This window comes from Mytilus trossulus, chromosome 3 (genome assembly GCF_036588685.1).
Source record: "Mytilus trossulus isolate FHL-02 chromosome 3, PNRI_Mtr1.1.1.hap1, whole genome shotgun sequence".
Taxonomy (NCBI): domain Eukaryota; kingdom Metazoa; phylum Mollusca; class Bivalvia; order Mytilida; family Mytilidae; genus Mytilus; species Mytilus trossulus.
Genome location: NC_086375.1, coordinates 19158852 through 19175531, shown reverse-complemented (window position 1 = coordinate 19175531; position 16680 = coordinate 19158852). Strand labels below are relative to the sequence as shown.

General features: G+C 31.4%; 1 protein-coding gene across 2 annotated transcripts in view; it reads right to left on the bottom strand.

Annotated features, from left to right (window-relative positions):
* LOC134710325 (golgin subfamily A member 5-like) overlaps window positions 1-16680 on the bottom strand; it is a 104062-nt gene that overhangs the window by 59900 nt on the left and 27482 nt on the right. For both annotated transcript variants that reach the window (XM_063570651.1, XM_063570650.1), the window contains exons 2-6: window positions 9999-10542; window positions 8805-9044; window positions 8397-8616; window positions 7369-7492; window positions 6819-6915 (exon numbers count right to left, since the gene is read on the bottom strand). In XM_063570651.1, the coding sequence (XP_063426721.1) occupies window positions 6819-6915; window positions 7369-7492; window positions 8397-8616; window positions 8805-9044; window positions 9999-10527 (1210 nt within the window). In that variant the 5' untranslated portion in view covers window positions 10528-10542. The remainder of the gene's footprint in view (window positions 1-6818; window positions 6916-7368; window positions 7493-8396; window positions 8617-8804; window positions 9045-9998; window positions 10543-16680) is intronic.

The following is a 16680-nucleotide window of genomic DNA, read 5'->3' as shown; positions in this document are numbered from 1 at the left end:
CTATAAAAATTTGAAACCAATTCTATCTAAACCTGCGGATTGATCAATTTTAAGTTGTGCACACAACTCTCCAACAGAAATGAGATTTAATTTAAAATTTTAAGTTTCCTTTAATTTTTTAATAGTAAAATTTTGCAGGATAGAAAAATCCATATCTGAAGTATTATTTCCAATATGTTTATCAGCTATAGAAGAAAAGTGAACATAAAGTGTATTAACAAATATTAACAGATTCATTTTCATACTGCATTTTAGATGGAAAATTATTATCCATTTTTGAGTTGAACACTTTAATGTGATTCCAAAGTTTTTTACCATTTTTTGAACTTGATATAGTGTTTTAATAAAAGTCCTATTTTGCATTAAATATTGAAGACGTTGTTTTATTTCGCCACTTTTTAAAGTTTACCCAATCTTATTTCGATTTTATTTTTATCTTTCACATTTTCCATAATTATTTTTGTTATCATGTACTGCATACAAATTTATTGTAACATTCCCCTTATTTTTGAATATGGTACTAAACAAAAGCAATAACTTGGCATAACTTAGGTTCATCAATAAAAGTAAGTTGCACATTGTTATCGTGCACGCATTTGGGGATTAAAATGTTTTACGTTTGCACACAGCTCGTGATTACATTTGAGCGCATTCATTTTACAGGTAATCTCAGGTAAAAATATAAATAAAGATAAAATTAAATTATAAATGACTATTTTTTTTTTGTATCTAATAGAATGACTTTACAAGTAAACTATACGTAATAAAAATATCTACCCAATCCATGCTACCTCGGGTTTAGATTTTCTTTTCTTTTTTGACATTATTAATTTATTATTTATATTATACGTTTATTGAATGATTCAAAATATCAACCTTATGTACTTGTCTCGATTTTGCTGATGTACTATGACCTTATATACTTACTATGATTATTTATATATGTAGTTTTTCTGCCAATAAACACATGACAAAAATAATTTTTTTTTGTATTTTCATAACGTATATGACTATCAATTTAAAAATAGTTTGTTTATTCAAATTATAAGGTCAAATCACAATAAATTGGATATGTCACAGATTTTCTTAACATTTTGCATACACCTTTGACTTGTTGAATCGTATCTGAAAATCACAAAAAATATTCCGCTTTATCTCTTTTTTCCTGCTTTATGAGATTTATACGAAAGGAAGGGGTACTGATACTGAACAAATTAATAAATAAATAAGTATTAATACCTGTATTTTACCTAAGTTTACCTGTCAAAAAAATGCGTGCAAATGTAATCAAAAGCTGCGCACAAACGAAATGATTTTTGTGCGCAAATGTAATGGTAATGCGTGCAAACGTAATGCGACTGTTATCGTAACAAAATTCTCATAATTTTCAATACGTGCAAACACTGTCATATAAAAATGAAGATGTGGTATGATTGCCAATGAGACAACTCTCCACAAGACACCAAAATAACACAGAAATTAACAACTATAGGTCACCCTACGGCCTTTAAGGTGTAACACCACTAATTAAGGCCCGGCCAGAAAGCACATACCAGAAAGTATTACATATTTAACACAAAATAGTTCCTACGCATGGACATAACTTTCAAAATATTTAGAATATTTTATTAATTTTGGTATCAAATGAAAGCTGCATGACTGGTGATCATTGTAGAACAATTTTTGACTGATAAATTTGAATAATAAAAAAATGGCATGAAATTTAAAAAGGAGGGTACATTTTTCCTTTTTGTCAGATCGGAAGTACCTGTTTTGGTACATCCAAAGTTCTGGGAACCAGTTCTTTCTTATATGCAATGTAAGGTATGTTGATTTTTTCAGTACAGGACACCAGAAGGTGTTGCTTTGACATGCAATGATTGCCACTTTATTTGAACTTAAAATAAAAGAGGTGTGCCTGCTTGAAACGGAGGAATTTAACATAGAAAGCAATGGGACCATGAATTAGTGGTGTACTTCCTATTACAGAGAATCACCAGAAATCCAATTTTTAGAAGTTGTACCTATTCCAAAGAAAATAAGTCAAATATGATGTTAGTAATCATGTCTAATCATTTGTTTGGGGTCAACAGTCCTGCTTATGGGAAAGCTCTTAAATTGGCATACTCAAGTATGTTAGCCTTTTATGGTCATACAACATGCATGCAGTTAAGACTTGACTCCAAGTTCTTATTTTTGCATTTTTTCTGATTTAAATCAATAAAACATATATTTTATGACATGTATATAGAAAAGAAAAGCTCTTGGTCAAAGTAATCTTATGATTTTTCAAGTTTTTTTGTTTTTCTTATGGTAGCCTTTTACAATCTAGGCAAATGGTATATACTCATATACGAATTCTAAAATATCACTGCACATGCAATTTTGAACCAGTTTAGCAAGTTATCTAGCTGAGGGATATATAAATTGCTCTTATTAATCTATGTTTTACCACAGAATTATGGTTCATACAAAAAAAAAACCCTTTTTCCAATTTCAAGAAAAAAGGGGGGATAATTTCTCATTTATGTCTTAAGTTTGGACTAATATATTTTTATGTAATGAAGAACCTCTGATAAAAATATGACTATTAGTAAGCGCATAGCTTTCCTAATAGAAATTAATAAATAAAACAGTGATATTGAGAATAAAAAAAGTATATTGACCACTGGTAATATACATATGCAGTTTTCTTTGAATAACCCATATGTTACTACCAGTCCAATTTGAGCTTTGAAGTAATAAAATAGTCTTTGGACTAAAGCTTTATATGTTTTTTATTGCTTGAAATAGATCATAGAATGAAAAAAAAGTTATGAACAAGTCAATATAGCAAGTTTGGTTCTGTTATAGGTGTAACACCACTAATTCAGGCCCGGCCAGAAAGCACATACCAGAAAGTAGTACATATTTAACACAAAATAGTTCCTACGCATGGACATAACTTTCAAAATATTTAGAATATTTTATTAATTTTGGTATCAAATGAAAGCTGCATGACTGGTGATCATTGTAGAACAATTTTTGACTGATAAATTTGAATAATAAAAAAATGGCATGAAATTTAAAAAGGAGGGTACATTTTGCCTTTTTGTCAGATCGGAAGTACCTGTTTTGGTACATCCAAAGTTCTGGGAACCAGTTCTTTCTTATATGCAATGTAAGGTATGTTGATTTTTTCAGTACAGGACACCAGAAGGTGTTGCTTTGACATGCAATGATTGCCACTTTATTTGAACTTAAAATAAAAGAGGTGTGCCTGCTTGAAACGGAGGAATTTAACATAGAAAGCAATGGGACCATGAATTAGTGGTGTACTTCCTATTACAGAGAATCACCAGAAATCCAATTTTTAGAAGTTGTACCTATTCCAAAGAAAATAAGTCAAATATGATGTTAGTAATCATGTCTAATCATTTGTTTGGGGTCAACAGTCCTGCTTATGGGAAAGCTCTTAAATTGGCATACTCAAGTATGTTAGCCTTTTATGGTCATACAACATGCATGCAGTTAAGACTTGACTCCAAGTTCTTATTTTTGCATTTTTTCTGATTTAAATCAATAAAACATATATTTTATGACATGTATATAGAAAAGAAAAGCTCTTGGTCAAAGTAATCTTATGATTTTTCAAGTTTTTTTGTTTTTCTTATGGTAGCCTTTTACAATCTAGGCAAATGGTATATACTCATATACGAATTCTAAAATATCACTGCACATGCAATTTTGAACCAGTTTAGCAAGTTATCTAGCTGAGGGATATATAAATTGCTCTTATTAATCTATGTTTTACCACAGAATTATGGTTCATACAAAAAAAAAAACCTTTTTCCAATTTCAAGAAAAAAGGGGGGATAATTTCTCATTTATGTCTTAAGTTTGGACTAATATATTTTTATGTAATGAAGAACCTCTGATAAAAATATGACTATTAGTAAGCGCATAGCTTTCCTAATAGAAATTAATAAATAAAACAGTGATATTGAGAATAAAAAAAGTATATTGACCACTGGTAATATACATATGCAGTTTTCTTTGAATAACCCATATGTTACTACCAGTCCAATTTGAGCTTTGAAGTAATAAAATAGTCTTTGGACTAAAGCTTTATATGTTTTTTATTGCTTGAAATAGATCATAGAATGAAAAAAAAGTTATGAACAAGTCAATATAGCAAGTTTGGTTCTGTTATAGGTGTAACACCACTAATTCAGGCCCGGCCAGAAAGCACATACCAGAAAGTAGTACATATTTAACACAAAATAGTTCCTACGCATGGACATAACTTTTAAAATATTTAGAATATTTTATTAATTTTGGTATCAAATGAAAGCTGCATGACTGGTGATCATTGTAGAACAATTTTTGACTGATAAATTTGAATAATAAAAAAATGGCATGAAATTTAAAAATTTGTAAGGGTTCCGCGGAACCCAGTGTCTCGCCTACTTTTGCTGTAAATCGCAGGCTCAACAAAAATGAGGAAAAAAATCAATAAAAATATTCCTCTTGATACAATCTTTTGATTGTAAGAAGCTACCATGTACTGTCCAAGTTTGGTAAAAATCCAGCATAGTTTATGAATCTAATAAATGCTTTAAAAACTTTAACTGCAGACTTTACAGGTATGTAATGTTAACTGGAAGAAAATCTAAGTCCATTTAAAAGTAAAATACGTAAAAAGTTGATTTTTTTTTTCAAATTTACTTCTGGATACTATCTTATGATTATAAATAAGCTTCTGTTCAAGTTTGGTACAACCCAGGATAGTTTAAGAAAGTTATTTAAATTTTAAAAACTTTTACCACAGAGTGAATGTAATGTTTCACTGCAGAAAAACTAAGTCCATTCAAAAGTAAAATACGGAAAAAATGGATTTATTTTTTTGTAAAATTTGCTTCTGGATACTATCTTATGATCATAAACAAGCTTCTGTCATAGTTTGGTACAAAACAAGGATAGTTTAAGAAAGTTATTAAAATTCTAAAAACTTTATCCACAGAGTGAATGTAATGTTTCCCCGCAGAAAAAACTAAGTCCATTTAAGGGGGCTTGCGGGTCTAAATGATTTTTTTTTATTTAATATAGGATTTCGCTATATTTTTCTATAAATGAACTTTATCTTATACTTAATGGAAAAATGAAATAAAAAAATGGGGTCACCGTTCATTTACGCTCACAATCTGCCTTCAAAAGAAGCATACTTTTTGGTCAATGTCCTTTTTTTCTGTTGATCTAATAGAAGAAATAACGGTAATATCAAAATAAAAAAAGAACTAAATTACAGAAATCGCTTAAATTTAATAATAATTTAGTTTGTGTACAGCTTATTCGAAAACAACAATAAAAAATATAGGTCACCGATGATTTAAAAAAGATATTTCAATTTTAATGCCAAAAAATGGCATTTTTGCACCAAAGGGAGATAATTTGGAGCTTTTTCAATGATATCTACATTTTAAAAGTCACCTGGGGTCAACACGAATTAATTTTTTGGAATGATTTTTGTACCATATGATAAAGTAACAACTACTAAAGGTAATTAATAAAATTTGTAATGAAAAATAAATGTTTATTTTTTTTCTAAAAATCTTATACCCGCGAGCCTCCTTAAAAGATAAATACGGAAAAAATGGAATTTTATTTTTACAAAATTTACTTCTGGATACTATCTTATGATCATAAACAAGCTTCTGCCCAAGTTTGGTACAAACCCAGGATAGTTTAAGAAAGTTATTAAAATTCTAAAAACTTTAACCACAGAGTGAATGTAATGTTTCCCCGCAGAAAAAACTAAGTCCATTTAAAAGTTAAATACGAAAAAAATGGAATTTTATTTTTTACAAAATTTACTTCTGGATACTATCTTATGATCATAAACAAGCTTCTGTCCAAGTTTGGTAGAAATCCAGTATAGTTTAAGAAAGTTATTAAAATTTCAAAAACTTTAACCACAGATTGAATATTTGTGGACGCCGCCGCCGCCGCCGCCGCCGACGGAAAGTAGGATCGCTTAGTCTCGCTTTTTCGACTAAAGTCGAAGGCTCGACAAAAAGGAGGGTACATTTTGCCTTTTTGTCAGATCGGAAGTACCTGTTTTGGTACATCCGAAGTTCTGGGAACCAGTTCTTTCTTATATGCAATGTAAGGTATGTTGAAATTTTCAGTACAGGACACCAGAAGGTGTTGCTTTGATATGCACTGATTGCCACTTTATTTGAACTTAAAATAAAAGAGGTGTGTCTGCTTGAAACGGAGGAATTTAACATAGAAAGCAATGGGACCATGAATTAGTGGTGTACTTCCTTAAATATGAGCAAAGCCCATACCGCATAGTTAGCTATTAAAGGCCTCGAAATGACAATGTAAAACAATTCAAACGAGAAAACAGCCTAATTTATGTAAAAATTAAACAAAAAACAAATTTGCAACACATAAACAAACGACAACCACTGAATTACAGGCTCCTGACTTGGGAAAGGCACATACATACAGAATGTGGCGGGGTTAAACATGCTAGCGGGATCCCAACCCTCCCTCTTACCTGGGACAGTGGTATACAGTACAACATAAGAACGAACTAAAAAATCAGTATTTGTAACAAATATGTGATAAATGGGAATACATGTATTGGGTTAAGGGTTAGGTAATACATGAATTCAGCAAACTAAGCTGAACTTATTTCAGAAAATTCAGTGAACATCCTGATTAAAAGAAGTGTGTTTTAGACAGGTTTTCAGTTTATAAACAGTTTGTTTTTTAATTGAAAGGTTTGTTTTATCATACTTTTAAAAGACATATTGATACTAACAACTTACTTCTATCATCAGAAGCCTTCTTCTCTGCCAATGTTAAAGCATCCGTAAATGTTTTCTGTTCTTTTTCTAATAAACCTTGTCTACCAGCTGATTCTTGCTGAAAAAAAATACATTATATATGTGAACAGTTCTTTATATACCATCTGCCTGAAAAATATTTCATTTGGTCCCATCGTATTTATAGATTATCGTTGATCATCTCAACAAGATTGATTTTCTCGCTATTTTACCTATGACGACTTTGTCAATTTCATGTCAGTTTCATTAGAAATGCCACCTGCCTCCATAGTTTCTGGCGATAATTTTCCATCTCATGTGAGTAGCATGATATGAAAAATTATCACAAAAAAGATCAAAGGAAAAATGCACAAAATAGCGATAAATAATATTATTGCAGAAAAAGGTTTGAGTAATCTAGTAATCAAATTTCTATAAGCAATACAATCAGGATTTAGTGACTGGTAATTCATTTTCTGACGTAAGGGTGGTGAACATGTCCAAAACCTGCCAGACTTTCATATTAAAATTGACAGAATTATTGAAGTATAACCTGTGCTTGCTTGTATGACTGTTGCTCTGCTTTCAGTGAATCTTCTACTTCAGCAAGTTTCTGTTTCAGAGAATCTAAAGCTTGACTGTGCATACCACTCGAATCTGTATGATCTTGAAGTATTCTATAAAAGAAAATCTGATAAACAAACTGAAATTGCTAGAAAATCAAATTCATAATTTTTATTGCAAAACTAACTTTTGCATGCCAGTGAATTGTTTATGGGTCGTCAATCTTTATCAATGTTGACACCCTCAATTAATTTAGGATGTGTCAACTTATACAATTGAGAAAGAAAATGGGGAATGTGTCAAAGAGACAACAACCCGACCATAGAACAGACAACAGCAGAAAGTCACCAATAGGTCTTTAATGCAGCGAGAAACTCCTGCATCCTGAGGCGTCCTTCAGCTGGCCCCTAAACAAATATCTATACTAGTTCAGTGATAATGGACGTCATTCTTTACTCCAAATTATACATGAGAAACTTAAATTAAAAATCATACAGGACTAACAAATGCCAGAGGCTCCAGACTTGGGACATCCGTAAAAATGCAGCGGGGTTAAACATGATTTTTGTGATCTCAACCCTCCCCTATACTTCTAGCCAATGTAGAAAAGTAAAAGCATAACAATACCCACAGTAAAATTCAGTTCAAGAGAAGTCTGAGTTTGATGTTGGAAGAGGTAACAAAAGAAAATAAACAAAATGACAGTAACACAAAAACAACAGAAGACTACTAGCAGTTACTAACATGCCAGCTCCAGACTTCAATTAAACTGGTTGAAAGATTATGTCTTCATCATATGAATATCAGGCACAATATATTTTGTTAAAAACTTTTTTTTTTAAAAATAAACTGTTGACAGTGATGTCTTGCCTGTCACAAAATGTGTCATTGGACGACCAGATTAAAATGATATATATATAAAAAAAAAAATTATGATTAAAGGTACAACAATTAAGGCACAGTTGTAAGTTGAAGTTTGAAGACAATACAATTTAATCCTATAACTGGTATAACTACCTTGATTTTTCACCTTGAAGTCTATCCATTTCTTTTTTGCTACTTTGCAGGTTTTTATCTGCTTCCTCTAACCTTATTCTCAAGACAGCTAGCTGAGAATCTTTAGCATTTAACACTTCCATTAGATCTGATTCTCTAGTCTGTAACTCTCTCAATACATGATCATGTTTTGAAGAGGATCGGTTATATTCATCCATCTTTTTCTTCAGTCTTAGTAACTCTGATGTAGAAGAGTAAAAGTTTGTTAAACAACAATCTGTATTTCTTTGATACTTATCAATCAATGAGTACTTTAAACATACTATCTTTTTACACTGTATCTGTAAAACATAAATTCTAATGTTGCATTTTATTTCAATTTTGTTTTGCATTTAACTATAGATATTTAACATGAATCATATCAGTTACCCATTTCAGCTTCTTTAGCACGGTTAACTACTGAAGACATTTCCTGATTTAGTGACTGTACTTCATTCTTTAGAAGTTTGTTCTCAAGCTCTAGGGATGACAAAGTTTGTGTTTCTCCATTTGACTCATGGTCTTGGCTGCTATGAACACTGTTGCTTGGACTTTGATCCAACATAGCTTCAGCTAAAGTAGCAACATCTACATTTACATCTGTTTCTGAAGGACTTCCTCTTTCACTTCCTAAAATAACAAAACAGTTAAATAAATGTCTACTCGAAGTAAATCATATGCAAATGTCAAAACAAGAATTAATGATGAAGGTTAATTAGTCAACAAGAAACTTGGTCATGTGGACCGGTTAAAGAAGATACTATTATTTATAAAAAGCTCTAGAACCATTTGAGCTGAAGAAATACTGGATATTTTAAAGATTACTTAGCAAATAACTCTTGAGTGCTTTTGAACTTCAATAAAAAAAAAATCTGTTATACAATTATTTTCTAAGATTAATTGATTGGTGTTTAGTGCCACTTTCAGCACTTGTGTGCTATTTCGTTGCAATCAGTTTTTATTAGTGGAGGAAGACTGAGTGCCTTGAGAGAACCAACAACCATACATGTAGGTAGTAATACTGGCAATCTTAGTCAATTCATATTGCAGTCAAATGCATCTGCATGTGATGGATTTGAACTCACAACCTCAGTGTTGACAGACTAAAGAAACAGAAGTTTGACTACCACCAAGGTCTCTTATTTACTATGAATAGAATGACATATAGATATGTGTCTTTCTAAAATCCTAGCTCAGTGTTCCAGGAAAAAGTTTTGTTATATGTAATCAATTTTACTCTTCTGGAAGAGGATTCTTCCTTGATTTATACATTTGTATTGCATGGTATGAGTAATACTATGGATCCCTTTATTTTTTGTGGATATCAATTTTTGTGGAATGCTGAAAACTTGCTTTTTCATGGAAATTTGATTTCATGGTTTTACCAATCTCAGTTCACAAAGCCTATTAAAAATATGTTATTCATTGAACATTTGAATTTGTGGTTCACCTGTAACCACGAAATTCCCGATAATTGGTATCTAAGTAACATTAATGAATCAACAGTATTAATTAGGGAAAAAATCAGAGAATTATTAAATATAATTCAAAAAACAAAAGACTACATGTAGTTGAAAAATATACCTGAGCCATGGATGGAATCCACATGAACAATAGACGATCCACTGTTAGACGATGGAGGGTTCTCTGTTATTTTTCCACCCTTATTTGATAATACAGAAGAAGAACTTGAATGTCTGGAATGTCGAGCACTACTAGTTGGTGTTACTTTCTTCTTAGAAGTATCTAATGGTTCACTGCTGTTCAGAAAGTCGAACAATGCTTCATCATTATCTACTTTTTTCTTGGTCCAAGACTGTGGTGTAGAGGTACTTAATTGGGTTTTGGTACCAGTCTGTATTGAAGACGTAATAACTTTTTTATTTGAGGTGGATTCAATATCTGACACTGTTGGAGTTTTTGATATGGTGCTTTGTTTCAAAGGTTTGTTAACAAAGGATGAAGAATCCAAAGTGACACTGTTCAGGGCGTTGTATTTTGATGAACAGTCCTGAGATTGGGTCTCTGCGGTAGTTAAAGCATCAGCAGCAGATTGGTCCAATTTATTTAATAGCTGCTCTGCCTTACCTGTAATTCCTGATAACCAGGACATCACTATAATTCATACCTGTGTGAAAAAAGAAAATTGTCAATAAGTTTGATATATAAGATGTTATCACACATAAAGCAACATATACAAGAGTCAGAATCGTTCCCCTCTCAAAAATTCATCTTGTATTGCTGGTAAGGTTTGCTTTTTTGCTCTCAATTGCCGAGTGGTCTGAGTAGATAATTCTGTAATCACTAGCCAGTCAACACTCAGGTTGTGAGTTTGAACCCCATTCCTGAGGATGCTCTTGACTCCAATTGTTATAGACTTTATCACCAACCTTATTACCAACATTTGACTCTGGATTATTTAATTTTTGACAGGTTATTTCTCTGCTGTTGGACATCCTCTTAATCAGTCAAGTAATATAGGAACGACCAAAAAAAGTAAAATCAAATATATAATCCCTGCAATATAGGGGGAAAGTTACCTGTTTTCTGGAGATTTTGTCATGAATAAAAAACATAAAATAGTTCATTGCATCCCAAAGTTATACTGATTGAAATTTTGATTTTACTTCTTTACTTTTCTTAAAAAATGCTGTTTTATACAGTTTATCTCTATCTATAATAGTATTGAAGATTATAACCAAAAGCTGCAAAGTTTTCTTAAAATTACCAATTCAGGGGTAGCAACCCAACAACAGGTTGTCTGATTGGTCTAAAAATTTCAGAGCATGATAGATTGTGACCTATCGAGCAATTTTATCCTCGTTAGCTTTACTTTAAATGCTTTAGTATCAGAGATAGAAGCCAAAATCTACATTTTACCCTATTGTTCAATTTTTATCCATGGTTGCCATCTTGGTTGGTTGCAATTGGCCAGGTCACTGGACATGTTACATTTTATATAAACTAGATACCCCAATGATGAATGTGGCCAAGTTTGGTTAAATTTAGCCCAGTAGTTTCAGAGGAGAAGATTTTTGTAAAAGATTACAAAAATTTACAAAAAAATATATGCTCCAATTCAAATGCATTGACCGTCCAAAAAAAAGGGGGGTTCCAACCCTGGACCTCCCCCCCCCTGGATCGGCCAATGTGGTCGTATAAAAACTGATTAAACATGTATGAGTGAGTTTTTCAAGTCCAAGGATCTATTTTCAAATTATAATCAAATATAGTTTATAGTTCAAAATATTTTTTAATTTTCTTTGTCACAAACTAATATAGATTTGTAACTGATCTATAAAATGTCAAAAACTTTTATCTACACACTGTACATGTAATGTAATAAAATAAATACCTAAATATCTAATTAAAGGATTTCACTTACATGGCCCGAGAACACAGTTATTTTGTAGTGCATTTCTTTTAGACAATAAATTCAAATTAAAAAAATCGCATCTGCTCTTTCTCAAAAAGATTTTTAGTGTAGTGTACTACCAGTGAGACAAATAATATCAAAATTATAGAAACTTCTCCCAGCTCTAACTCAAAACATTGACAATTCTGTGTTAAGGGGGTGTAAAATTCAGTTTGACAGCTTCAGACGTGATAAAATTTGACCTTTTGGAACTGGACCAAATCACTACTTAACATAAAGATTCAGCACCCAAATTTTTTAAACATGTAATTACATCCCCCTACTTAATATTTCATGCATTTAATATCAAGAAATAACTTGGGAAAGTGTATCAAATAAAACATGCAAGTTATACACTGTTTACACTAGGGACTATATTCGTAGACAACGAAAACCAAAGGACGATAACTGTGTCCTTGGACCACATGTATAATACGGCTCAGGTGGATTTTGCTTTGTCCACCCGTCCACTCTGCCCACCCATAGGAGTGGGCATGCAATTTCTTTGGTTTAATCAAAAGACTGGCAAGTACAATCAATTGAAAAAAGCAGATTAGCATTTATAATCAGTATTTTTCCAAAAAAGAGATTTTAGCTAGAGTGGGCACGGGTGGGCTGGTGGAAAAAGCAAAATCCACCCGGGCTGTTGTGTATGATGCAATATATAATGTACATGTACTACGACTCTTGAAAGAGAGAGATGAAAGAAAACAAAGAAGAAAGAAGAGTGAGTTAAAATACTGAGACAGTAGGGTTCCCTTAAGATAAAAAATATCAGTGTCAGTGTATTGTATTGATTGTTTCATGTATTGATTTGAATTATATCCCTTAAGTTACTCCATGTGTCATATACATGTATGATTATTGATGGGTTGTTTCCCTTTATTGTTAACCACCTCACAATCAATATTAAATGTGCCTTTCTAACGATCACATGTGTTTGTTTTCTCTGCTTACTGGTGTAGAATATTTAACTTTCTTTGATGAGTATCGCAGGGTACCATCATTGGCAAGCTGGCAGCATCAGTTAAACAAACAATCATTCCTTATCAAATTGTCATGTCATTAGTCCAAATAATTATATTTTTTTCATTGACGCCTTACATCATTACATCGAAGGCGTCAAAGCAAAAAATTAAAATAGCCTTCCAAGACGTCATAATTATTTGGACTAGTCATGTCATATGTAACTTATTGGTCCGAGTACACAGTTATCGTCCTTTGATTTTCGTTGTTCACGAATATAGTCCTTAATGTGGACAGTGTGTTACTTGCCAATTTTTGTTATACCCCTTCCAAATTTAATTCTCCATGTTTTATGCCTCATATAGCAAGTTGGGGGGTGAAATGACACTGTAAAAAAATTTGGGTCATAAATATTTAGGTAAAGTAGTGATTAGGTCCAGCTGAAAAAGGTAAAAAATTAGCACTTCGGAAGCTGTCAAAAGATTTCAAGACCCCCTTAACACAAAATTGTCCATATTTTGAGTTAGAGCTGATGAAGTTTTCTATAATTTTGATATAATTTGTCCCAAAAGTAGTACAACACACTGTAAAAATGTTATTGAGAAAGCGCAGGTGGGATTTTTTTTATTTACATTTATTGTCTAAAAGAAATGCACTACGAAATAACTGTGTACTCGGACCTAAGTTAATTTCATTATGCACGTCTATATGTGACACCTTCATATGGGGACGAAGTCCCCTATTACAGCAGAAAAATCAATAAGAAAAATAAATTATTAATCGGGAATATTTCCCCAAATTTTCATTGTACATTTACTAATGAACTCAAAATTGTTAACTTTTTTGGGGTCAATTTATTTAATTCCCGCATTTGAGCAGAACGCAGGTATCTTCTGGTCCCGTTGTCATGAGAATTTGAGTAGTCTAGAAAAATATAGGAACTCAAGGAATACAATGAATCTGTCAATATTTTTAAAAATCGTATTATAATAATAATAATTATAAATTCTTTATTTAAAGAGGGTAAACTCAGTTAGTTACAATAAACTAATCTTCCCTGAGGCCCTCACATACAAATTACAATACAATCAAAACAGATATTTACACATAGTTAATTTACAGTCATGTAGTTCAATGTATTGTTATTAACATAAGATATAATGCTGTTTAAGAAGTATACATGTAGTCAAAAAAATCAAATGAAAATAAAAAATATACATTACAAATGCATTGTCATGATTGTAGCAAACATTTCTTATCAGGATTGTGTTACAAATGTATGTACTTCTTGATACTTTGCTTAAAAGTAAAATTGTTTTGAGCCTTACGCATTTTGTATGGTAGTCCATTCCATAATACTGATCCAGAATAAGCAAAGGATTTCTTAAAAAGTTCAGCATTCGGCTTAGGAACTATCAGATTACCTTGAGTGACACCTCTTAAGGAGTAAGGATTATTATCTGATTTCAGTTTAAACTTTTGAACTAGGTACATTGGTGCTTCCATACCCATACATTTATATAGAAGTAAATATTTGTGGTAATTTATTCTACTGTCAACTGTCATCCACCCAAGTTTTTTAAATAAGGGGGCTGAGGGGGATAAAGGATCTGCATCTAGAATTAATCTTGCTGCTCTTTTTTGGAGTTTTAAAAAAATTCTTGTTTTCCCTTCATTTTTACATTCACCCCAATATATAATACAGCAGTAGTCAATTAAGGGAAGAATATACCCATTGTAATATGTTTTCCTTGCATTTATATCTAAAAACTTCTTTATTTTACAAAGAAGGTATATTCTGGATGATATATTAGCACAAACTTGGTCAATTTGATGTTTCCAGTTAAGTGTGTTGTCAATTTTAACACCTAATAATTTTTCACATGAAGAATTTTGTAAAACTTTTGAATTTATAATCAAGTTTGGTTGATAAGTCTGAATTGATAGTTTCTGTTTTGTTCCAGTAACCAAACATTTTGTTTTATTTGCATTAATGAACATGTTGTTCATTTTACACCACTCTTCAACCCTGTATAAATCTTCTTGAACATCATCATGTTGTTCATTTTACACCACTCTTCAACCCTGTATAAATCTTCTTGAACATCATCATGTATGTTTTCTATGTTTTTCCCAGATTTATGAAGAGTGGTTTCATCAGCATATAGGTCTGTTTCACAATTTTCAATACATAAGGGAAGGTCGTTTATAAATAGTACAAACAATAGGGGACCAAGTATAGAACCTTGGGGGACACCAAATTTTATATGTTGTTGTTCAGAATAAACATTACAAATGTTTACCTGCTGTTTTCTGTAATTGAGGAATGACTTAAAAAAACTAACAGTAGCCTCACTAAATCCATAAATTTCAAGCTTTAAACAAAGAATATCATGATCTACCAAATCAAAAGCTTTTTTAAAATCTAATAAAATTGCTAGATTTAAATTACCATCATTCATCTCTTGCAACCATTTGTCAATGATATTGATAAGTGCAGTTTGACAAGAATGCTGCGGCCTGAAACCAGATTGTGTAGGGTGTTAAAGTTTAAGTTTAAATAAATATTTGTACATTTTATTAGAAACATGTTTTTCTATTAATTTTGATAAAGTTGGAAGAACAGATATAGGTCTGTAATTTGTTGCTAAAAGTTTGTCACCATCCTTAAAAACTGGTGTTACCTTAGCATTCTTCAGTAATGAAGGATATATACCAGTAACTATCATTCTGTTAAATATATATGTGAGAGGTGATGCAATAAAAGGGGCACTTAATCTTAGGATTTTTGGACCAATATTATCCATACCAGATGCTTTATTTATATCAAGTTTTGCTAATTCATTAAATACATGTAGCTCATTCATATTCACTGGTGGTATAGAAAATTTTTCATGTTTATGTAATTTATTTTTAACAAATTTACTAAGATTACTAAAATCTGCTTTGTTAACAGGTGTATAACTTCCTTGTTCCTTGTATTAATGATGAACATTCAAATGGGAGGAAGTTTAATCCTACATGACATTAGAATTTAAATGACATAATATAAATGCTGCAGTATTTTTGTGACAAGTGTTTAAAATACTGTAGAAACCATCGTACAACATGTATACCAGTACAGGAAAATTAAAATATTTGTTCTATTTATGCACACAGCTCTTAGTTGTATCATAAATATTTTAATATAAAGTAAATTACGAGGCCGCAAAGAAGTCATCAACTTAATGATCGCCGCAATAATCCAGGTAGAATACCAATTTCATTTTTAATAACTCTTTGTCTTGGATATGAATAAACCTTATACCTGATGATTGTGTTTCTTTGTTAACATTGAACATGACGTCATAACTTAAATAACGTCACAAGTAAAATCCCTAACAACAGAACCAAAATCGGAAGCGTTACGGTAATTGCCTTTTGAAATTAAAATACATTTGTGTTTGAATTTTTAAAAAAAATTCACACAGACTTCGTCCCCTTTTACAGGTATTTTAAATGCTAAACTCATACATGTCATATCAAAAGATTAGTTACCTATATGTATTGTTTAAAAAAAACCACAATACTGGTACACAATCTTTATACTAGTCCAAATAATTATGACGTCTTGAAAGGCTATTATATATTTTTTTCTTTGACGCCTTACTTCGAAAGAAAAAAATAATAATAGCTTTTCAAGACGTCATACAGCCGGACAGCAAATCTCATAATGGCGTCGATTTTATTATTCTGGTCACGTGATTTTCAGTTCAAAAAATGGCATTTTTTAGCAACGGCAATGACGCCACGAAATCGACGGCGTAAAGCTATTTTGTGTATTTATCATGCTTAACCAAATACATAATTAAATACGGCAGGTTTCAAACTTTAACTTCGTTATAC